The following is a 22,752-nucleotide window of genomic DNA, read 5'->3' as shown; positions in this document are numbered from 1 at the left end:
AGGAGACATTCACTGCTCGTTCTTCTCCCTTGCAGCTCTGGGAGCAGAAATGGACAGCAGGAGAAATGAGTTTCACAACTTCTTTTAACCAGACTGTTGTCCAGCCATGCACAAGGCCCTGAACAATGCCCTTGGGCACAAGTAAATTATTTACGTTATGCAGGTGTTCTTCTAGATGCGGGGGAAAACTCTTTTTACTCTATTTCTCCTTGCAATAAAATAGGAGAAATATCCCAATTTTGCAAACCCTGAATCCAGGCCCCTTCCTGCAGCAGCAGTTCCGGGAAGTGCCCACACGGTGGCGATGCCCCCGTAGAAATGGAACGCAGCTGGTGGCCAGGGGAGCGACCCTGCAAAGTCCACAGGAGACAGCGCAGGGACAGCGCGGGACAGGCGGACCCCGCCGCACCGAACAGTCCTGCCAGGGCATGGGGCGGACAGCAGGCTCGAGTTGTGCCTCTGCCGACGATCTGCCGTGTGGCGTTTGCTTAATGAGCTCTCGTCTGTATTAGCTGTCAGCTCTGGGGAGGGTTCTGCAGGGTGACCTCTGCTTGTGTTGCAGGGTCTCTCTCAGGACCACAGCATGACAGACTCTGACCAATTATATTTTCACTGTATTTAGGGATGGATATTCCACCACCTCTATGGGCTGATATAAGAGTGTTTACCCACACTCACAGTGATTCCCCCCCCCCCCTTTTATTGTACTGTAATTCCATCTTACAACTTGCAACCCCCGCCTCTTCTGTTTTGCTATGCAAAAGCTCTGGGAAGAGGTTGGCTCTGTCTTCTCTGTATCATCCTCAGCCACAGTCAAGCACTGTTGCACTGCTGAGTCCCAGTGAGCTCCTCATGCAGAGATCAGGGCCTGGCCCATCAATTCTAGAGCTTCACTGATGTAAAACTCCTGTCAGTGGCCAGGGTCAGGATGTCAGTCTCTTCTCTTCACAGAGCTCCCACCTGAAGGACTGCATTTCTCATTCAGCTTCTCTTCATAAATAAATCTCTTCTTAGACACAGGACTTCAAAATGATTATTCGCAACATGCTCTTGCCCTTGTACTCCAGCATTGTGGGTGGCTTCAGCTAGTTTTTTGATGTATGCAGAAAAGAGGCTCATGGGGCTGCACACAGCAAACACTAACTCCCCTCTCAGACAGCAAGAGCGGTCATCATCGTCGGCCAGTCTTTGTTCCTAGTCATGGAGGTGTTTCCAGTTCAAAAAGTTCAGTGTTGGGGGGGGTTGATCTGTAACAGTGAATTGGGTTTGGCAGCCTGGGAATTGCTCAGAAGTCAGCAGTGGCTGGAAGAGATGACGCATAATGCAACAAGGCAACCACATGCTTCTGGGAAATCAAAGCATTCTTCCAGTTATGGTGATGTCTTGATGGAGGCAGAAAAACACCCAACTACTACCCCCACACACATCCCTGAGGAGAAAAATGTGGGATACAGCCACCCACATGGAGCGCAGTGGTTTTCATACGGCTGTGCTGACTGGCTCCCACATCACTGCTTCCACAGGTCATCGTGGGCCTGTGAGCAGTAGGGGTGACTGTGTCAACCAGTTTCATGGAATCACAGAATAAATTAGGTTGGAAAAGACCCCTGAGATCATCAAGTCCAATATATGAGTCAACACCACCATGGCACTTAGTGCCATTTCCAGTCTTTCTTTGAACACCTCCAGGGATGGTGACTCCACCACCTCCCTTCGCAGTCCAGTCCATTCCGAAGTCTAATCACCTTTTCTGTGAAGAAATTCCTCCTAATGTCCAACCTAAATCTCCCCTGGCACAGCTTGAGGCTATGTCCTCTTGTCCTATCGCTGGTCGCCTGGGAGAAGAGGCTGAGCCCCACCTGGCTACAGCCTTCTGTCAGGTAGTTATAGAGAGTGATGAGGTCTCCCCTGAGCCTCCTTTTCTCCAGACTAAACAACCCCACCTCCCTCAGCTGCTCCTCATAAGACTTGTGCTCCAGATTCTTCACCAGCTTTGTTGCCCTTCTCTGGACACACTACAGCACTTCAACATCTTTCTTGAATTGAGGAGCCCAGGATTGGACACAAGATTCAAGGTGTGGCCTCACCAGTGCCAGTACAGGGGAAGAATCACTTCCCTGGTCCTGCTGACCACACTATTTCCGATACAGGCCAGGATGCCATTGGCCTTCTTGGCCACCTGGGCACACTGTTGGCTCATGTACATCCAGCTGTCGACCAGCACCCCCAGGTCCTTTTCTGCTGGAAAGCTTTCCAACCACTCTGCCCCCAGCCTGTAGCACTGCAGGGGGTTGTTGGGAGCCAAAGTGTAGGACCTGGCACTTGGTCTTGTTGAACCTCAACGCTCTTTGTGTCCCTGCTGTCACCTGAATCATCAGTCCAGGACATGTTCACATTCACAAACGTCTTTCTGACCCAGCCAGCACCAGGTGTTTGTGTGGGGTACATCACCTTCCAGAGGTAAAAGCTCTCTTGTTTTGGCAAGTGGCAAGTGCAAGACAGTGTGTTTTCCTCGAGATGGGCACACTTCGGATGCCCCTCCTGGTGCTGGCACCTAAAGTGACATCGTGGTGATGCCACAATCCACTGATAACTAATAACACCTTCCCATAAGTGCTGTGCCACAAAACCTGCTCAACTCCGCAGTTCCCATCCCCTTCTGCTACTGCTGCCGCAGCCGGGGCAGCTCCCGCTCGGCTCCTCACTGAACCCGAGGGCAACGCTGAAGGGAAGGAGGGAGAAAGGAATGGAGGAAGGGAGAAAGAGGGGAAGGAAGGAAGGGAGGGAGGGGGAGAGAGAGAGGGAGGAAGGGGGAGGAGAGGAGGAGGGAAGAAAGAAAGAAAAGAAAAAAGGGAGGGAGGGGGAAAGAAAGGAAAGAAGGGAAGGGAGAAAGAGAGAGAGGGAGGGAGGGAGGGAGGAACGGGGGCGCCGCTCCCAAGATGGCGGCGGGCGCGCGGCGGTGCCCATCCCCATGGCAACAGGGTGAGCGCGCGCGCAGAGGGCGGGGCTCCGTCGCGCGGTTCGCGCGGCCCCGGCGGTGACGTGTCGGCGGGGTCTGACGACGCCGCGCGGCCGTTTCCGGTGAGCTCTGGCCCCTCAGCGACGCCCCCCGCGGGTGCCCCGGGACGGTCCCTGTGGGGCGAGCGGGGGTCCTGCGACCCCCCTTTCCCCGGCCGGGCCAGTGCTCCGGGCCCCTCCCCTGCCCCGAGTCCGTGCGCTGCGGCCGCCGGGAAGGATGCGGCACGGAGGGCTGCCGGTGAAGCCCTGGCCCCTTGGGGTCGGATGTGGTGCAATTCGGAGGCCACAAGCAAAGGCTGTCTGCTAATTGCTGCCCGAATATAAATGGGAAACGAAACGGTGTTTGTGCACGGGAAAAATAATGTGGCTTTTCTGTGAAAAGCTTAGCGCGGCCTCCCGTTACAGGAGGTGAACGTCAAAAAGTGACGTGACTGACTGCGAAGTCAGGAACCACATGGAGATGTGTGATGGATGTAGGGGATAGAACTGTAAATGTCTTTAGCAGCCGTGGTGCAGGTCGAACGTGGGAAGAAGCAGCTTCCAGAAAGGACCACCTTTTGTTCTGTGCTTTGGAAATACTGCACGTGTGTCAGGGGTGTTTTTAAACATGCGGGGTTTGAAACATGCAGCATTTAAACTCGAGGACTTTCTCCTGTCTTATGCAGAGCAGAGAACCAGAGACATTTGACATGTTTGTCATCTTTGATATAAGAGCAGAGACCACAATGTGGCATTCAGAAAAAAAAAAAAAAAACAACAAAGAGAAGGAGGTCGGTAAGGGTGACAGGTTGGTTCTCTGTAGTTTTCTATTGAGAGCACTCATTTATTGGGGTTTATTCTGTTCTTTCTTCCCAGGGAGTTTGAAATAAGCAGCATCAGACAAACAGGTTCCACTTAACCAAAACAATGTTTGCAGATTTGGACTATGATATTGAGGAAGATAAGCTGTGAGTATTTCACTTGTCTTTTCTTGTTTTTTCTAACAATAGAAATAGTCTTTGCAGCCAAGACCTAACAAGAGTTGATGAATCTACCTGCTCCTGTCACTGTGTGCTGCACGTCATACTTGCTGTTCAGTCCCGATTTCTTGCTCTGTCTGGAGATTGGGGATGAGGCATCGCTGTGCTGGTGAGCAAAGGAGAAAGTTTGTGTTGCTCTGCAACGGCTGCCTTGCATTTCTGATTGCAAAGCAGTGCTGACAGGTCTTCTGTAAATTACTGGCCTTAGCCAGATTGAAAAACACTTACAATAGAGGAAAGATAACAAGAGGCAAGAATAAGTGGAAACTCCGGAGTCCTTTGGTCTATAAGGAGGAGAACACTGTTATTTCCTAAGTAAGTAAAAGGTTAGCAATTAATTTAGCATCAAGCACTTGATTTGCATCTCATTTATGCTGTGCAAGTTTTCATCTCACTCCAGCACTAAATGATAGTGTTTCCTCAATGCCTAGCAATAGATGAGGGTGTCTCTCCCACATCTAATCCTTGCATGAGGTCCCAAAAAAAGATAGCCCAGAAGGTGCTCCTGCTGGTCAATGCTGATAGACTCTGTGGCAGAGATGAAGAGATGAATTCAAATGCGCAGTGCCCGTTATGTTTTTGGTTTGTGTCAACTCAGATACAGGAGTTGTTTCATACACAGGCAGCCCTGCCTATGTGTTCATTTATTCCTTTTTCCTTCTAGGGGCATCCCCACTGTACCTGGGACAGTGACCCTGAAGAAGGACTCTCAGAACCTGATTGGGATCAGCATTGGGGGAGGAGCACAGTACTGCCCCTGTCTCTACATTGTCCAGGTGGGCACTCAGGGAGGAGGAATAAACCATCTTTGTTGGCCTGAGAGATGGGAAGCATGGAGAAACCTATGCTGTATGTTTTTATCAAAGTGGGAGATGACATCTCACTTTACAGTGAATAAGATTTCCTTATCCTAGTACCTAATAGTACCTAATAGGTGTGGAAGAATTAAATTAAGACTTCTGGAGTTATCCTGCTCTTTGGAGAGCACGTTAGAATTCACAGAGGAACAGCGTGACATTCTCAACATAGGAAATCATACACTTGAGGAGGTATAAGCTGGAGGCGAGAACTTCCTGAGAGAACAAGATGATCAGCCCACCTCTTAGCTTGGGAAGGGGAAAAACTGTGGCTTCACCATGAACAAAGTACAACTAAGTTAAATAGGAGGATTGTAATTGTTCAGGCTTCGTTCTTTATCCCTGCATTCACCTTTCTCTTCCTCTTGATTCCAGACTCTATTTTCATCCTCTTTCTCCTCTCTGCTAGGTGTTTGATAACACTCCAGCAGCCTTAGATGGCACCGTAGCAGCTGGCGATGAAATCACAGGAGTGAATGGGAAGTCTGTCAAAGGGAAGACCAAGGTGGAGGTGGCCAAGATGATACAGATGGTAAAGGTGAGAGGTAGGAGGGGGTCACTGGAGCTTCTGGGTTGTAGTTGACAGTTTATTGTCCTTGGGTTAAGGAAGCCACTGCTACTTGCTTCCAGCACAGCAGTTTTGGATTTGCTCTTTCTACAGGGAGAAGTGACTATACACTACAACAAGCTTCAGGCTGACCCAAAGCAGGGCAAGTCTTTGGATATTGGTAAGACTGGTTCCTCTCACTCTACAGTGTTAAAATGATGGGGAGGGATGAAAAATTGGTCCAAGCTAAAACAAAAGTGTCCTTTCTTACTCTTGACTCAGTTGTTTTAAAATGGATACTGTCAAAGAGAATTACAGGCTTAAAAAAATCCATTCCTAACTTCTTGAGATAGTCTTGAAAGTTAAGTAGAGGCTTGACTGTTGTTGTGGGAGGCTTGTTTTTCTGTGCTGTGTTTAGCATGGATGATGAATCTCAACTGCATAATTTGATTAATTTATTTTTAATACATGTGAGCTATGCTGATTTATTGAGATTTTTAACTGTACACAGCAATGTGTCAGTCGAAAAACACTGGTGGCAATTTCTCAGCTTGGAGAACAGTGATGAAATACCTGTCTACACTGGGTTTTGTAGAAACATAGATTTTGTGGGAGAGGGGGGAGCCTTTATTGATAAAACAAACTGTTTTGAACTAAGCCTACACAGCTGTCTCTCACTTCTCAAAAAAATCCATCTCTTTTGTTTGTTCTCATTTCTTTTCATGGTGATTATGGTGCTAATGAATTGACAGGGATTCAGGAAAATCCTGAGTAGTGAGATGGACTTCTGAGGAAACAGAAATGTGGTGAGAATATGGAATTTTCCAGAGATGCTGAACACTGTGGCTTAAGTTGAGTTCTTGGGATCTGCAGGCACCGCAAGTTTGCGTCTAAATAAATGTGGCTGAGTCATCTGATGCCAAAGAGGGCATAACTGTCCCTAGTAATTTGCAGGGTATGATTTGCACCATTACATCAAGAAGTGATGAAAAGGTTTAACTAGGATTCAAAAGATAAAATAAGGAAAGGGGCAACACTGAGCATGAAATCTTGTTTATCTTCCTTTCAGCCTCGTCTCCTCATTTCAGTTTGAGTAATACAGTGGGTAGCACAAGCAAAGTTTAGTTCCAAATATCACGTTAGGTTGGTGATAGCAGAGTGATTGATTGGAATAGTCTTCCAAAAGAATTGCTGCAGCTCTACTGATTGAGGTATACAGGATGTGAGAGCAGAACAAATAGGCAGGTTAGAAGATGTGTCATGCATGGCTGGACCAGAACATCCTGTTTCTATGGTATTCTCTTTCTGCTTGCCACCTCAATACTGGGTTAAGTGCAGTTTTATCAAGTGCCTGGGAAACCAGTGAAGTGTGCTAGTGAGCTTTTCATGCCTGTAGAAATGCCCCTGATCCTGGTTTGCAACTCTTTTTTGGCCTTTAGTATTGAAGAAGGTAAAGCATCGACTGGTAGAGAACATGAGCTCAGGCACAGCGGATGCCCTGGGGTTAAGCCGAGCCATACTTTGCAATGGTAAGTGTTGTCTAGGAGGACATTTCCTTAAGGGAATGCTCACCCTCAGATGTTTACCTACTTTCTATTGTAACTTGCATGGTCCACATTATTCCTTATAATTCTTGCATTCTGCTCTGCCTCACTGTTGTGATTGCCTCTGCCCTTCCTGAGCGATATAACCTGTCACTGCAGCAATTTAAATGTTAGCTGAGGTCAAATTAATTTAAAGCAGGGACCCATTAGTGAATGCCAATAGGTGATGACCCCACACTATAAAATAAATTTGCATATATTTTAAAAGCTTCCCCTGCTGTTGTACTACAGGACAGGCATTAAGGGGTGAGGGAAATTTGAACCAAATATGTTAAACTGGTGTTTTTCCACTCAATCAGGTCTTAACTGTGTCCTGAATTGGATTGCTGTAATTCTGTATTCTGTTTCTATTCAGATGGGCTAGTGAAGAGATTAGAGGAGCTGGAGAGGACTGCAGAGTTATACAAAGGTAAATTGCATCTTCTGTCAGACACCAGATGGGAGAGAAGGATGCCTCCGTTATGTTTCAGTGAAGTGACTTAAATGTTTTTTCTGGTTTCCTTCACAGGCTTGACAGAGCACACCAAGAGTCTTCTCAGGGCTTTCTTTGAGCTGTCTCAGACACATAGAGGTAAAGAATCTTGAGCGAAGGGAGCACAAATCTCCGACCTCCAGTTTCGGGAGTTTTAGTCAGTACTTAGATGCATGATTCCCACACTCAGAAAAAACAAAGAGTTGCAGAAATGAGCTGGGAAGGGCCACTCACCTGCATTAGCAGTCTTGGTGCTAACGCAGGCCCTGTCTTTCACATGAGACATTGAAAAAATGCCCTGCCAACCTCTGGTCTTTATGAATACGTAACATCATTCTCCAACTAATTGTAAGGTTATGAGAGGGAGTTGTAGTATTGGAGGCAAGATTTTTCTCCAGAGCTGACCTCTTCTTTTATCTGTCTGTATTTATTCTGCTCATCCAGCATTTGGAGATGTTTTCTCTGTCATTGGTGTAAGGGAGCCACAACCAGCTGCCAGTGAAGCCTTTGTGAAATTTGCTGATGCCCATCGCAACATTGAGAAGTTTGGGATTCACCTTCTGAAAACAATTAAACCGGTAAAGAATTTAACCATGGGAGTAAAGGGTCAGGAGAAGAGGGGAATCTAGAAAGGCAGAAGCCTGTCTTTGAAGGTGTGATCTGAAAGCTTATTCACTGTGGGAAGAACAGTCCTTGTCTGCTTTCCTTCAGGGAACTCTTTATAATGAAAAGAGTGTGAGAGGTAACATAGTGAGCGTATCAATCTTGTCCCTGTGACTTTTGCATATGAATATATTCCTTTCCATTTGGGAATGAGGGGGTAGTTTGATCAGTGTAGTACCTGATATTGGTACGCATAATTTAAAGATGTCACTCAAAGAGTTTAGATAAGCTATCCAGGAACAAGTTAAGGATTTCAGTCAATATATTTGAGAGTCTCCAGGGGATCTATCCACTTAGTTTAGCAAAGAGGGTGTTGATTTGGGCACCACTTTCAGTTCCATGTTGGGTGGACAGTGTTGGGTAGTGAGACTTTGAGTCCAGCAGAGCTGTTTTCAGGACCAGCTGAAAATGAAACAAGACAAGTCAAAAGCAGATTAATTCAGACTAGAAGTGAGTAATGCATTTCTAACGCTTGAACCACTTGCCAGTGACAGTTATGGAAGCTGTAATCATGGCAATTCTGAGTCACGATCAAACATTTTCTTTCAAATATGCTGTAGTTCAAAAAAGAGTTAATTTGAGGCAGTCTCATGACCTGCTCTGGGTAGAAGGTTACTTGATGAATTGTAGTCATACTTTTATATTCAGCAACAGGGTGTTTCCCTTGCAGATGCTTACTGACTTGAATACGTATCTGAATAAAGCCATTCCTGACACAAGGCTGACTATCAAAAAATACCTGGATGTCAAGTTTGAGTATCTGGTGAGCTGCTTGCTTTTGGATTTTCTTAAGTACTGGTCGAAATTAAGTTTCATAGAATCATCCTGAAAGTCACATATAGCCTCTACAATCACATATCCGTCCTTCCACAGTCCATGAGAGAATGCATATTTTTTCCAGTTCTTTGTTTACTGCCAGATTACTCAGATTCAGACACTTGCTTTTAACCTAATACTTCTCACTGGTAAGAAAGATCTCCCAGAACTCAGATGATTTATTTTCTAAATGAAATAATTTCCTGATTTATTTGTAAAGAGTTCCTATGCAACTTATGCTCTTGAACTCCTCTAAATAGATCTACAGTCCATAGTTTTCTGGTAATTTTGGATAGTCTTCTTTAGCCAAAGTAGATGACTGTCAAGCCATATTTGCTTTCATTTAGACCATGCCATTTTTTCCTTTCTTCATTCTACTCCCCCTTTGTTTTTTACACCCAAAAAGGGTAAGGTTGCTAAGTGCACCTGTTCTATAACTTTAAGAATTTATTTCCCTTTACTTGTTGAGAGAAATATTTGGAGCTGCGGCCCTAAGGCAAGAGAATATGGCAGCATCTCTTCCTACCTCAGTCCTTCCTGCAGTTAATCTTTTTTTCCCCTCTTTATTTATTCCTGTTTCATACTTTTGTTGTACTGTGTTTTCCCAGATAGCAGATGAACACAGGATTTTTCTTTTACTAGATTATACTTACATAAAGTATTTGCCTCTGTAATAAAAATACTAAGCACTTTCTTTCTCCCTCACTGTTCTCTCTCCCCATCTTTCTCTAAATAGATTTTCTTTCCACCTTGGATGTTTAATATACTCTGATCCCACTGTGCTTTCCTCAGTGGCTCTAGCATTGAATGATACTCTTGAAACGATACAACCCTATGGGTATGGGTGATGATGAAATTGTCTCTGATTTTTAATATTTCCTTCTTGTTTTGCTTTTTTTTGAATTATTTTAAATTCTGCAAAGTCTTACTGCCTGAAAGTGAAAGAGATGGATGATGAAGAGTACAGCTGCATTGTGAGTACCAGTAAAATTGCAAAAGCACTCCTGTGCCTGTCAGCACCCAAACTAGTTAATGCATCCTAAGAATTACACACATTTGTTCATAATATACTAGAAACTGGGGATCCTTAAATGCTACCTGGGAAGCACTGCCAAAAACTGCCATGAGTCACTAGTGCTGTGGAATAGTAGAAGGAACAGACATCTCTGTAGCTTGTTCTCTCAGTGGCTGCCTCTCTGAGTGTTTAAGTACGATTAGGTTATGTAAGGAGGATTAAGGTGTTATCTTCACAGATTCCATTTGTGTGTAGTGTACAGCTTATCATTAATTCTGGGCTTGTTTCTGAGAAATGGAGGTTTAGCTTCTTTGCAGCAAAACTCATGTGAAACTGCATTTGTAAGTGAGGAAAATTGATTAAAGAATCTCTCTCTTAACAGTAGGAGTTTTATAGCTTAGGGTTTTATGACTTTAATCCTTGACAGCTCTGTTTAAGATACCTACAGGTGTCCCATACATCCCAGTTTCCCTGCATAAAAGTAAGATCTTTTTTTATCCTAGGTATGAATCTCAGAGCAGGCATTAGGTTTTTTTGGAATGCCTGGTTACAAAGTGCCAGGAAGGAATAAAACTTTCCTAACACAATCTTTCATTGTATCTTTCCTTCTAAATAGGAAGGAAAGAATATCAGTCTTGCCCAGCAGAGTAACATTTCTGGGTTTTGGCAGATGCAGTGTGCATTAGCGAACCATAGTGCGTAACATGGGTTTTTACATATGTTATATTTCCAGGTGCAGGGGCAGAATGCTGTTCTGCTGACAGACCTAACCCCTTTTTCTCAAGAGGGTTTTGTGGGACAACATATAGGTCCCATCCTATATGGTTTCCAGCATTGTGTCTGGATGGTTGTAGATACCACAGGGTTTCCTGTGCAGTCCACATAGGGCAAAGCTTGCAGAGGAGGGCACAATTTTTTGTGTGATTGATATAAACGTGTTTGTTCATAATGCCTGTCTTAATAGTCCAGATAAGCCGTGCCACTTCTCCATGCTGGGTTGAAAGGTACCTGTCGTTGCTTAGTAGTGGTGCTTTTCCTTACTGTGGTTGATGTGTATTTGGCCTTCAGAATGACCTAATTGAGTGCCAGTCGTGGATGTGGCTCAGTGTTCCTCATGTTTCCTGCTTCCTGACTGCAGTTCCCATGAGCCTGAGAGTTCTGTAATAACCCAAGGTCACTGTGAGTTCACACTTGTAGGCAAACTGTGTATAAGCACTGTTGTGGGAGTCTCTAAAATGGTGCTGTGTTTTTGGCAGGCTCTGGGTGAACCCCTCTACCGGGTCAGCACTGGGAACTACGAGTACCGCCTTATCCTGCGTTGCCGTCAGGAAGCTCGCACGCGCTTTGCCAAGATGAGGAAGGACGTGCTGGAGAAAATAGAGCTCCTGGACCAGAAACACGGTGAGTCTGGAACCTGAAGGGGTCAGGCAGACACAGCTTTGGCCTTCATGCTCCTCCTTCCTCTCAGCTCAGAAGTCTTTGCCGAAGAACCGTTTTGTGGCTGTGCCCAGACATCCACCCTCGGGGGCCAAAAGGGATTAGTGCGTAGGAGACTGTATCTAATGCTGGCAAGGGAGGCTTGATCACAGCCTTCACACTGTTTGGGAAGAGGTTTTTCACATGATTTTTTTTTCCTAACATGTCTCCACTACAGTGCAGGACATCGTGTTCCAGCTCCAGCGTTTCGTCTCCACGATGTCCAAGTACTACGACGACTGCTATGCCGTGCTCCGAGATGCAGATGTCTTTCCCATTGAGGTGGACCTTGCCCGCACAACTCTCAACTATGGGCAAAAGGACACATACACAGATGGGGCAGAAGAAGAAGGAGAAAGTGAGAGAGAGGGTAGCGGGAAGGAGGATGCAAATGGAGAAAAGCTCATTGATGATGCCTGAGTGTGCCGGCATGGCCAGAGGAAAGACTTTGCAGACTGTTATGAAAACATGTATTTCACGTGGTGATTCATCCTCTGTGATTTCAATGTATGTCCAGCCTGGGATTCCTCCTCTGCTTTGGGTGAGGGTAGCTGGTTGGATTGGAACCAACCTCTGCTTTCCTCACTTTTCCTTTGCTTGTTTGCCTGGATATTCTTTTTTGCCCCCAGAGACTTCTACTACCCAACTTGGGTACCGAGGTGTGGGGAGGAAAACTCCCTACCACACTGCCATGTGACTCTGGGCAGACAGGACTCTGCTGAGCATGTGGGAAGCACCGCTCCCCTCTGGTGCATGGAAGCCAGCTAATGATTTGGAGCTCTGTCCTCCCCTTGTGCTCTGGGAAGTGTTAGCATCAGCATTGTTTTATTCACCCCACCACTCGCTGTCTCCAAGCTCCTTCTATGGAGCCACCTTAGAACTGTGATGGAAATATCCCATCCTTAAACTACAGAGGAGAGATGGGAAGCCTTGAGGAGAGAGGAAGACATGCACTTTAGGCAGAGGCTTTGAGATTTTTTTAGTGCAAAGCATTACTAGCGTGCCACCCCATGCTCTCCTCTCTGCACAACCATTTTGTGCTGCCTTTGGACCAGCCATCAACAGTAGCTAACATCCCATTCCCCAGCACAAGGGAAGAAGGAAAAGGAAACCTGAGGTAGGTGAGGCTGCTTGTTTCCTTTTCTCTTCCCCTCCCTCCATCCCTGTGGGCCAACCCCAGATGCAGATGGCACTTTCTCTGTTAGTGGGCAGCACAACTGCCAGGAGTGGTGTGCTTCTCGGGGCAAGGGTTTTGACTTCTCTGTCATTACATTCTAGTGGTCATGAGAGAAGTTATTTAAGGGCATTAATTTATGATCGAGATGGTTTGGTTTGGTTTTTCTCTTTGATTTGTTATTGGAGCTTCTTCATCTCAGTGGGTACCTGCAAGAAAGCCATCCATGGTCAAGCTGCTCTGAAAAATTTAGATGGACTCCGGTGTACTGACTGTTGTCTCTAATAAAGAAAAATGTGACATTCCATTTCCTGTCCTTCATGGGTATATGTTGGGAAGATGGGTGTCATGTGCTGGCCATTTTTTTTCTTGCTCATAGTGGTGCATAATCCCTATACCAAGATGTGGTGGTCACTGCAGCACAGGTTTCCCGAGGAAGAGGCTTATAAAAACTGTAGCAAGGGCAGTCTTCCATGTAACACCAACTTCTCTGCATCTTGGCTTCCCAGGGGAACACCAGCCTTTTAAAGCCACCAGTTGCCTCAGTCCTGACAAGGTGCCATCCTTGCACCCCTCCAGGGCCAGCTTTTCCACACAGCTCAGCTGTTGCATCACAAGCTTCAGCTGATGCTTAAGTCCCTGATCCTCTTTCAGAGCTGGCTGATGTGCCAAAACATGGAGCAGTTGAGAGGAACAGGCTTCAGCAGAGCCTGTCTAAAAGCCAGCAAGGCAAAGTGGAAGGCAGCATAGCCAGGATTTTAGAAAGAGTTCTGGGAATCTTGCAGCACCATCTGTAGTGGGATCTGATACCCTAAGGACTTCTATGTGCTTTTGAGAGAAGATTTAAGAGCAGGAGGCTTAGTGGGAAATGTTGACTGGTGACAAGGAAACAGAGGGGACCTTGTTCTAGCAACCTGCCTTGCTGACAAGGGCAGTTGTTTTCATGCTGTGGACCTTGGATCTCTGGGAAGTTGTGAGCTCCTTCTTGGAGGAGGCACTAGTGAATAAGGGAAATGCAGCCTGGGGGACAGGGGTTCGGGATGGCTGGGGAAAGAGCTGCAGAGCAACTTGGTGGAACAGAAACATGGATCTTACCTTGTGGGGAGGGAGAACAAACTTGCAAAGCAGTGAATGAAGGCCTACAGGACCCCATCACTCTTACTGCTGCTCTCATTCTCATAGGGCTTTGCGTCTGGGGTTTATCATGGTACTACTTGATTTGCAATATTTCTAAGTGAGTTTGAATAGGATAAAGCCCAAAGTCACCACTATGACTGGCTCAAAATCAGATCTAACAGTAGTGTTACCCAAGGTGGGGCAGGGTACAGCCCCATGGGGTTTACCTTCTCCCCTCCAATTTCCAGTTCTTCTGTCTCTTCTTAAACTGACATTCTTCAACAGCTTTATTTTGTTTATCATTTACTGCTCTTTCCTTGGGAGCATCTATAATGAAACCCTTTCCTTCGTGCTCCTGCTGTGTTTAAATGGCTTTATGGGTCCTGCAGGTTTGGCCAATTACCAATTAATTTGCAGTCAGTCTGGTGTGGAATGAAACATCTCTTTTGATGGCCCCATGAGCTGCCTTCCCTGTAGCCCTCTGCTTAGTTTTTGATCCCTCGTTGTGGTCACAGGTTCTCCCCAGGGTCTCTGAGGTGAAGCAGTTCAGGAAACCGGAAGAAAGAGCTTTGGTCAGGGGTGTTTATAAAAGATCCAGTCCTTAAAGCAGATTAGAAGTGGTTTAAGCATGCCAGGGAAGGTTGTCCTCTCTGAATCCACCACTGCAGTGGGGGGTGAGAGGGTCATGCCTGCCTTACCACGTGCTCCAACACTCTCTTTAGTGGCACCCAGGGGCTGGGGCTTGTCCTCCCGCTTTACCTTTGATTCCTTTATGTAAGGGGGTTTTCTCTATTTAAAAGGAAAACACAGGCACATCTGGTGCCATTCCTACTCAGTGGATAATCACTTGGGACACCGTTATTTACCTGCCCTGAAACCCCCACCCCCATAGGGGCCAAGTTGTTCCCTTCACACGTCAATAGGACTCACTTGAGCCTAGATAAAGCTGGCTTGGTGCTATTCCTGTCAGCAAGGCTCTGTATTGTGGCTGCACACCTAATGGCATTAGCTTTTCTTAGATATCTTTTCCTTACACCTCAGCAGCAGCCTCTAGCACAGCACTTCACTGCTTGGAAAAGCAGTATCATGTGTCACTGCCCCAACTTTACCATCCACAAAAGGTGCACCAGACAGATGTGGTCGGAGCTGGTGGCCCCCGATTTGGCAGCACCCAAGGGAGATACTGCAGAGAACGTGGTGTCTACCCCCGTGCTGGCGGCAGCTGGAGGTGGCCCAGGTAATAGCTATGAATTACACCACCTCCTAAACCCACTGCCAGTGAGACCGACGCTATCCCAACGATTGGAAACGGGGTGAAGGAAACACTGACACCAGAACAAAGCATACCAGATCTGATTACAAAGAGTCTCTAATTGTTTGTGTTCAGTATTGTGACAATGCAGAAGGAAAAGGAGAGTCCTTGGCAGCCTCTTCAGAAGACTTTCTCCAGGGCTGGTTTGAAAGTGAGGAAAGATTATTTTTTTTCTTTTTGGTGTTTGGGCTGCTTTGAGCCTGTGTTGTACCAGCATGAGTGCAAGATGCAAGTAGATGTATCACTGGGTAGGTGTGTGGACGTATGTACTTAAGGACCAGCTATTATACCTCTCCCTCTTACTTCTTACATCTGCCTTTGTCCCAGCTTTCTCCTCCCCATATTCCACCTACCCTCCCATGCTGAGGTGCATGCAAACAAGGCCAGTTTTACACATCCCTGTTCCCCTGCCCTGGCTAGAAACTGTCCCTCTCCACCGTCTGGTCAGCACTGCAGCCGTCTCGTGCCAACACCTCCCTGTCCCCCGCAGGACACCCGCCTCCCTCCCCACTCTGCTCCTCTGCCACATGGTTGGCCTCCTCGTTGGCTGCCACCACGGTGTTGTCAGTGCTGTGGGCTGGCTGGTGGTTGTCACTGCTGTGCTCCTCGGCTTCCTGCACATCGGACTCTGCTTCCTCGGTGTCACTCCCACCTCCCGCAGAGGGGTTGTTCTCTGGGGGAGGCTCCTTCTTCTTCCCTCGATTCAGGCAGCAGTAGCTGGCGACGGCCAGGAAGAGAGCAGAGAGCACCACCTCTGAGCCTGCCAGGTAGAAGATCACCTCATAGTTCTTGAGAGCATCGACCAGGCGGCCTGGTAGTTGGAGAGAAAATGAGAGGGTCAGCTTCAGCCCACACACTTCTGCACAGACAGCCCAGCACAGGTGGGCAGCACCTGCATTTGGCTGAGGACCCATTCCTCAATGAAGAGCAAGAAGCCTGAATGTCTAAAAATCACCCTGGGCAAGAGCCGCACTGTACCACCAGGGAGAGTTCCATAAGAGTGCAGGGATGGTGTTTTCCCATGTTTGAAGAAGCTTAATTAATTGTGACACACTGATGTTATGGTCTCACACCATGGTGGGCCACCTTCTTCTTGCCAAGGTGAGCAAAGCCTCTCATGACTTGGCTGGTCAAGTCTCAGAAAAGAAAATTTGGGAGGCATTGCTATTTCTTAAGCTATTACATCTGGAAAACATTCTGAAGGAAAGAAGAAACTTCTCTTGGGCAGAGAAATCCCTTTGATTGGCCCACACCTGATGATTTCTCTGCCAAAGAAATGTTCTCAGTGTATCTTCTGAATGCACTGGGGCTGGCAATGGAGGGAGGGTTCCCAGTCTTTGGTGCTGGGGAGCCTCAGCAGCTGCCCTACTGCAGTCAGGATGTGGCCATGGGACTGCAGACTTCACCCCAATCCTGCGTGCTCCTGACTGTGCATGTGATCCCCAGTCCCTGCTGCACTACAGTGCATGACCTGAAACCAGCCCCAGGACATGCTGAGGTGCCTCCTGGAGCAGTCATGGGAGGCATGTGGCAAATCCTCCCCCCAGGTGAATGTGCCCCTCTTCACCCAGGCCAGATGGTGAGTGAGGAGCCTGCGTGCACAAGGGGGCTTGTGTGTGTGTGTGTGTGTGTGTGTGTGTGTGCGCGTGTGTGTGTGTGCAGCTTATCCTGTGCCAAACTCCCTCAGCCCCACCGGGAAGCAGCTCAGGAGGATTACACCAAACAAAGCCACTTTGTTCAACCCCCTTCTCCCAGCCGAGCACTGTTCCCCCTGAGTCCTGCTCCCCCCGAGTCCTGCTCCCCCCAAGTCCAAACCATCAGGTTTGTCAGCACAGTCGAGCTTCCTGCACCAGGAGGGTGCTGCAGAAGCAAGGAAGGTGGGAACCACAATCTGGCTGCTCCCAACACCATTCTTCAGTGACCCTGCACAGTCTGCATCCCAGTGTGTGTGCGCACAGTACCAAGGCACAGCTGAACTGAGGCAGGAGGGCTGAGGGATGTCCCCTGTCACCACTCACTGGTGTGCCTTGCTCCTTTGAGCAAGGCATTGTTAAATCCTCCTCTCCCCCTATGATCTCTCTACAGATGACTCCAAGACACTTATTTCTAGACCCTCCCTGGCCTGGGACTGCCAAATGCCCCACGGCTTATAAGGTAAGACATGAATTATTGTTAGCATTAAGAGGGTCTTCTCTTGGCCACCAATTTTACCTGAGAGCTGGGTGGAGTTACTGAGGGCAGGTTTTGCTCATAACTGGTGATATGTGCTGGGATATAGACCTTTCACACTGAGGTCTTCATTGATGGGCTTTAGCCCATGTGTAACAGCTGAAGGAAGGGAGTGTGGGAAGCAATGGAGTAGTTCCTGCCTAGGGATTTGCCCATGGTCTTGTCCCTGACTCTTCCCCACAAATCACACATGCAGGAAACTGCACTTCATTTGGAAATAAGCCTTTGGCATGATTTGGCTTTCTTAGACCTAATCAGACACTTAACATTAACCTATACCAACCTTTTGGGTGAAGGGTCTCTCCATTCAACAGTTTATGGGCAGTTTGTGGGGCACAGACCTTACCAGGAACTGTGACCTAGACTAGACAGGCTGAAAAGCTGTGGGTGTTTAATCCTCTTAAAAAAAAGTAACAGCAAATGCCTCAGGGGGCTGTACAAACTGTTTTGACTTGATTGACACCAAAACACCTGTGTCGTGGGATTGGGGCCATCACAAATTGACACTGCTATTTACAGTACCAACTAAAAGGCTGTAGACACACGGCGAATTTGAAAGACCCCTGCTTTGTCCTGATGAAGACTCTCAAAGGTTTGCCTGCAGCATGTGCCTGACCCTGTCCATAACGTGATTTTATGCAACATTGGCAATGAAGGCAGAGATCAGCTCTCAGCTTCCAGAGGAAATTTAAAGTTGAGAAATAAGGTCTTTCTTCAAAATAGTGTGTCCATGCCCAATACCTGCAATACTGTGGAATGGCAGCCAGATGAATCACCTTTGTTTTGCAGCAGAAGACCTACCTGCAGAGGGTGGACCGATGAGCACAGCAAAAGCCTCAATAAGTAGGACCAGCCCGATGGCACTGGAGAACTTCTGGGAGCCAACGATGGCCATCAGCACCTCGAACTGCAGTGCCCCCACCATGCCATAAGAGATGCCAAAAAAGACACAGAAGATGACCAGCCCTGTGTAGTTGCTAGCCCTGGCACTGCAGATGTCCGTCAAGCCATTGAAGAGCATAGAGAAGCTGAACAGATACGCCACATGCGGGCGGACCCACTTCAGCCCTGCCACCATGCCACAGGCTGGGCGGGCAAAGATGTCTATGAAACCAATGATGGAGAGCAAGAATGCAGCCTCTGTGTCTGGTACACCTGTGTCCTTGGCGTAGTTGACCAGCAATATGGGGGGCACAAAGAGGCCCAAGACCAGGATGAACTTTGAAATAGTGTAAATGATAAACCCTCGGTTGGAAAAGATACTAAAATCCAGAAGCTTCTTTCCTTTCTTGGGCTTTTTCTTGGCTTTCTTGGCTTTCTTGGTTCCATCAGTGGTGCTGATTCCCTCCTCTGATTTCCCTCCTATGGGCAGCATCTCCTTGGCTTCATATTTGTCCTGAGCTTTCCCCATCTTCCGCTTCATGCCCATATCCAGGGGTCTCATAACTGCCCCACAAGTGCAGCAGTTAAGCAGAAGGCCCCCCATGATAAGGAACCCTCCTCGCCAACCAAACTTCTCCAGCAGCACCTGCCCCAGTGGAGAGAGGGAAGAAAGGAAGACAGGGCTCCCAGCAGCAGCCAGTCCATTGGCAAGAGGCCGACGCTTGTCAAAGTAGGTGCCCAGCATGATCAGTGAGGGCTGGAAGTTCAACGCCATACCCAGACCTACATGAAAGTGAGAACCAGGAGGGAGACAGGGAGTGCAAGAACATGAGTGTGGTTTGCAACAAGCTGAAAACTCCCCTCAGACTATCCTAGTCTGAAGTGCCATGATGGCATGAATGTGTTCCTCACAAGCCTCTGTGCCTTCGTATTGGTGGGTTGCCCCTGCAGAAGACAGGCCAAACCAGCCTGAAGTGTGTTTGAATCAGGTGACTGTGGCCATGTTTAGGCAGGACCTGCGCCTTACACAGGAGCTTTGCCTCTCTCCCCTTCCACTATATACTGACACCACCCCAGTTTGCTGAGCACCACTTACATTTCTCCTGTCTCTGTCCCCTCAACCACAGGCCCTGCCTGTTTAGATCCAGCAGATGAATCCCTCACAAGTGCAACATTCAGGACTAGATGCTTCCCCTAGCATGTGCCAATAGGTGAGGGGAGACTTGATGCTAGACATGGCAATGCTAAAGGGAAATACAACATGATCTTGGCTCTTCCCCAGGTAAGTCTGTGTTGTCCCCCATCAACTCCTGGGACTCTCACCTGTCAGCACACCAGCTGTCAGATAAAGCTCAATGATATTGGTGGTAAAAGATGCCAGGATCATCCCAGCAGAAGCGAGCAGCCCGCCAATGAGCATCACGGGCCGGCAGCCAAACTGGTTCACCATGATGCTGCATACTGGTCCTAGAAGGAAGAAGAAGAGAAGAGTAGGAGACCAGAAGGAGACAGGACAACTGGGAAACGGCAGGTAGCTCAAGCAGGGCACTTGAGGAAGATGAAACAGTAATGATGGAGATCACTACTTGGCTGCTTAGATATACATCCAAGGGGCCTGGCCAAGGGAGAGAGGCTGTGGTGTGGAGACTTCTGCTTTTCTCTGCCTTCAGACCCCTGTTCCCTGGGAACAAGAGGAGTATGGTGTGATAGGGACAACACTTCAGCAGTGGAAGCAAACAACTGTCTAAGAGGCAGGTGGGGTGACCCCTGAGGTCTTCTGGGGCAGAGGAAACAGGGACATGAAATGCAGCACACTTCTAGAAGAGAAGTGATGGGACAATTGTATTCTGCATCTTGGTTCATGACCAGGCCAGTGAGCATGAGAAGGGTCCATGGGGACATGGTCTGAGCCCATGGCAGAGTAGGGAAGGCACAAGCTGGGGAGGGGGAAGTGTGTCCAAGCATCACCTGTTCCATAGAGCATGGCCAGCATGATGGAGGAGATCCAGGCTGTGTCACTGTAGCCAACATGGAAATCTTTCATGAGCTCCTTGAAGTAGACACTGACGGCTTTTGGGAAGGCATAGGAGAAGCCGGTGATCACAAAGCAGCCAAAGAGCACAATCCAGCCCCAGCCACCATCCGGGGGCTTCACAGGAGCTGGGAGCTGCCCTTCCTCTGGGTCAGGTCTCCCCATCGTCTAGCCTAGGAAGGGAAAGGCGGGAAGGAAGGAAGTAGGGCAACAGAGAGAGAGAGAGAAAATCTGCAGGGGCTGAAAGAAAAGAAGAAAAGAGAAAAACAGAGCAGGCAAACATTTACTACAAGGTTTGTCTCCATGCCCACCATCTCCAAGCTCTGAGAGCCTCCCCAGAGGGACCACATCAGCTCTTTGCACCTTCATCCTGCCAGGCAAGGCAGGATTAATTCTGGGTGCAAGGTCATGCCTCAGCTGGGCAAAGGTGGGAAGCTCCCCCTGAGCCTGGGGCAGCCCACAGCTCCATAACCTCCAGCCAGGCACAGCTGAGCACTGTCACAACTCCCAGCTGAGCCTGGAGAGCTGCATCTGATGTGGCATTAGGATCTGCAGCACCCCACTTGCTCCATATCCAGCCTTGCCTGCAGGTGGTGTGAGGTGAAGACCAGCAATGTGAACCCTTTTGGTTCCCAAAATCTTCCTTTGAGCCTCTCCCATGCTGGTCTGCTCCAGCTGGGAGCCCTCCTGGACCTGCCCTGCTGCAGAAACCTCCAGCAGTGAGGCAAGGAGATCCATTAAGCCCATTGTACTTTCCTCTAGGAGGCCCCGGTGCACAGCACTCTCCTTTGCCCTCGCTTCCCCGCTGCCAGGGGCCAGATTTTCGAAATAGGTGAAGGGGGAGAGAACAGAAAACCGGTGGTTATTTGCATGCCAGAGAGATTAGGGCTCTGTACCTACACGGAGGGGCCGGAACAAAGCCTAAGTGGGGCGAAGGAGGGAATTAAAGGGGATGTCTTGTGAGTTGCTCTCGGGGCTCTTAAGCTGCCCAGGAATTTCACTCCAGCTGGCTGCTGTGGGTATGTTTTTCATTTCTCCCTTAGGTACCAGGTCTCTGCCATGCCCCTTCCAGCACCATTGGCCTCAGTTTCTTGGTCATTCAGGCTTATTTTCACACCTGTATGCAAAACCATCACTGGACTTTGATTATAGATGCTCCTGAGTAAGATCAAACAAGCATTCTCCATGCATGAGCTGGGCTTTTTGGGTCCATTTTGTCTTCTATCGTCACCATCTTTCTGGCAGTACACTTCCAACATGGGTCCTCCCTCCTCCCCAGCTCCCTTGGCTGAAGGACTATGAGATAGCAGCAATGTCGCCATCCCTTGGCACTGGCAGTCGTGGGAAATGCCAGCAGTCACACATCAACTAGAGACTACTAAGGGGACAAGGACTGTCCTGTGGATGCGACACACATGGCTAGAACCTGGTACTTTTGGATCTGGGTGCATTTCTCAGGAAGTACCTGTTTTTAGTGTCCTCCCAGCAATGGGGACAACTTGATCTGATTCCCATAGCTGCTGTTGCTCTGCATGTCAAACAAGTGCAAATCCTTTAGACAAAAGTGTGGAGGGCAAAAGCTGGGGCAGAGCCACATAAAGGGCCCTTGCTTGGCAAGAGGTAAACCTACCCTATCAGCCACTTTCAGCTGTATCCCTCCTTCCCCTCCGCAGGAGGCCCTTCTCCTGAAAACACAGAGGTGGTTATTCAGTGCAGCACCCACATACCTGTCACCAAAGTTCCCCAAACTTTCAGGACCCCATCAGCCATAAAAAAATGGAGTAGAATCTGGCTCTGAGCATGGACTGGGGCAACTCTTCTAGATAGCCATATCCTTGCAGCTCTCAGGCTGAACAACAGGGGCTGGCACAGGCTACTTCAGTCTCTCCCTCCCATCCCAGATCTCAGAGACTGTGGCAAGGGACAAAGGCATGAACTGAGAATACAGTGCTATAAGGACATTTTTAAGGCAAAGAATAATTACAAGGAAGAAAAGAATAATTATACGCTCTCCAGCTACCCATACTCCCATACCATACCCGTACCTCCAACTCCCCCCTCACACCCTTCCCAGTGTTTTCTGGATCACTGGCACCCTGACAACCAGACTGAACAGTCTCCTCAGCTTCTGCCATTACCTGCCTGCTGTTCGTCTCCCAGCTCCACTTGACTGATAAACTAGATCCGGTTGTACAAAAGGTGACCTGCTGCCAAAGCACACTGATTTCTCAATCACTGCTGGTGCTCCACCACTGCACTATGTGCTGCACGTAGCTACTTCAAATAAGAGTGACTGCCAAACCACCAAATGCACCCTGACACTTTTTATCCAAGCCCCTCTCCCAGCCTCACTCTTCTTGATCGCACCCCACATCACAAATCAAATGAATCAAACCACTGCTATTCATCTTTCCCTGAAACCCGCAGCCCTCCACCAGCTTCCTAGCAAGAAAATATTTGTCTGTCTGTGACATGCTCTTCAGAGATTTCTGTAGCATCGCCTGTCAATGATGAGTTCAC

The 22,752-nt window shown here is 48.1% G+C and overlaps 2 protein-coding genes across 3 annotated transcripts; one reads left to right on the top strand and one right to left on the bottom strand.

The window, feature by feature from the left end:
- The first annotated feature begins 3,013 nt into the window (after positions 1–3,013).
- PICK1 (protein interacting with PRKCA 1) lies at positions 3,014–12,968 on the top strand. Of its 2 annotated transcripts, none has more exons than XM_027715234.2 (13): positions 3,014–3,081; positions 3,874–3,965; positions 4,702–4,813; positions 5,304–5,432; positions 5,556–5,622; positions 6,881–6,970; positions 7,401–7,454; positions 7,554–7,616; positions 7,962–8,095; positions 8,851–8,943; positions 9,920–9,970; positions 11,268–11,412; positions 11,666–12,968. In XM_027715234.2, the coding sequence occupies exons 2-13, from the start codon at positions 3,925–3,927 to the stop codon at positions 11,905–11,907; spliced, it is 1,221 nt and encodes a 406-aa protein (XP_027571035.1). In that variant the 5' UTR covers positions 3,014–3,081; positions 3,874–3,924; the 3' UTR covers positions 11,908–12,968. The 2 variants fall into 2 exon arrangements, with proteins under 2 accessions (XP_027571035.1, XP_027571038.1); XM_027715237.2 differs by lacking the exon at positions 3,014–3,081 and adding an exon at positions 3,117–3,788.
- A 2,166-nt stretch (positions 12,969–15,134) lies between these two features.
- Positions 15,135–21,900, bottom strand: SLC16A8 (solute carrier family 16 member 8). Its single transcript, XM_027715308.2, has 5 exons — positions 21,863–21,900; positions 20,169–20,472; positions 19,524–19,667; positions 18,120–18,983; positions 15,135–15,900 (listed from the first exon to the last, which is right to left on the bottom strand). The coding sequence occupies exons 2-5, from the start codon at positions 20,395–20,397 to the stop codon at positions 15,506–15,508; spliced, it is 1,632 nt and encodes a 543-aa protein (XP_027571109.2). The 5' UTR covers positions 20,398–20,472; positions 21,863–21,900; the 3' UTR covers positions 15,135–15,505.
- Positions 21,901–22,752: the final 852 nt, after the last annotated feature.

The sequence above is a fragment of the Pipra filicauda genome, unplaced genomic scaffold (assembly GCF_003945595.2).
Source record: "Pipra filicauda isolate LSUMZ 115617 unplaced genomic scaffold, ASM394559v2 scaffold384_size681814_pilon, whole genome shotgun sequence".
NCBI lineage: Eukaryota > Metazoa > Chordata > Aves > Passeriformes > Pipridae > Pipra > Pipra filicauda.
The sequence above is the reverse complement of the archived record's forward strand: the minus strand, read 5'-3'. Positions and strand labels throughout refer to the sequence as shown.

Excerpts from the sequence above, each read along its gene's own strand:
- SLC16A8 (XM_027715308.2), bottom strand. The coding sequence starts at position 20,397 with ATGGGGAGACCTGACCCAGAGGAAGGGCAGCTCCCAGCTCCTGTGAAG. Across the intron at positions 18,984-19,523 it reads GACAGCTGGTGTGCTGACAG|GTCTGGGTATGGCGTTGAAC; the intron begins GTGAGAGTCCCA and ends ACTTTCATGTAG. Across the intron at positions 15,901-18,119 it reads CATCGGTCCACCCTCTGCAG|GCCGCCTGGTCGATGCTCTC; the intron begins GTAGGTCTTCTG and ends TCCAACTACCAG.
- PICK1 (XM_027715234.2), top strand. The coding sequence starts at position 3,925 with ATGTTTGCAGATTTGGACTATGATATTGAGGAAGATAAGCT. Across the intron at positions 3,966-4,701 it reads GATATTGAGGAAGATAAGCT|GGGCATCCCCACTGTACCTG; the intron begins GTGAGTATTTCA and ends TTTTCCTTCTAG. Across the intron at positions 11,413-11,665 it reads GCTCCTGGACCAGAAACACG|TGCAGGACATCGTGTTCCAG; the intron begins GTGAGTCTGGAA and ends TCTCCACTACAG.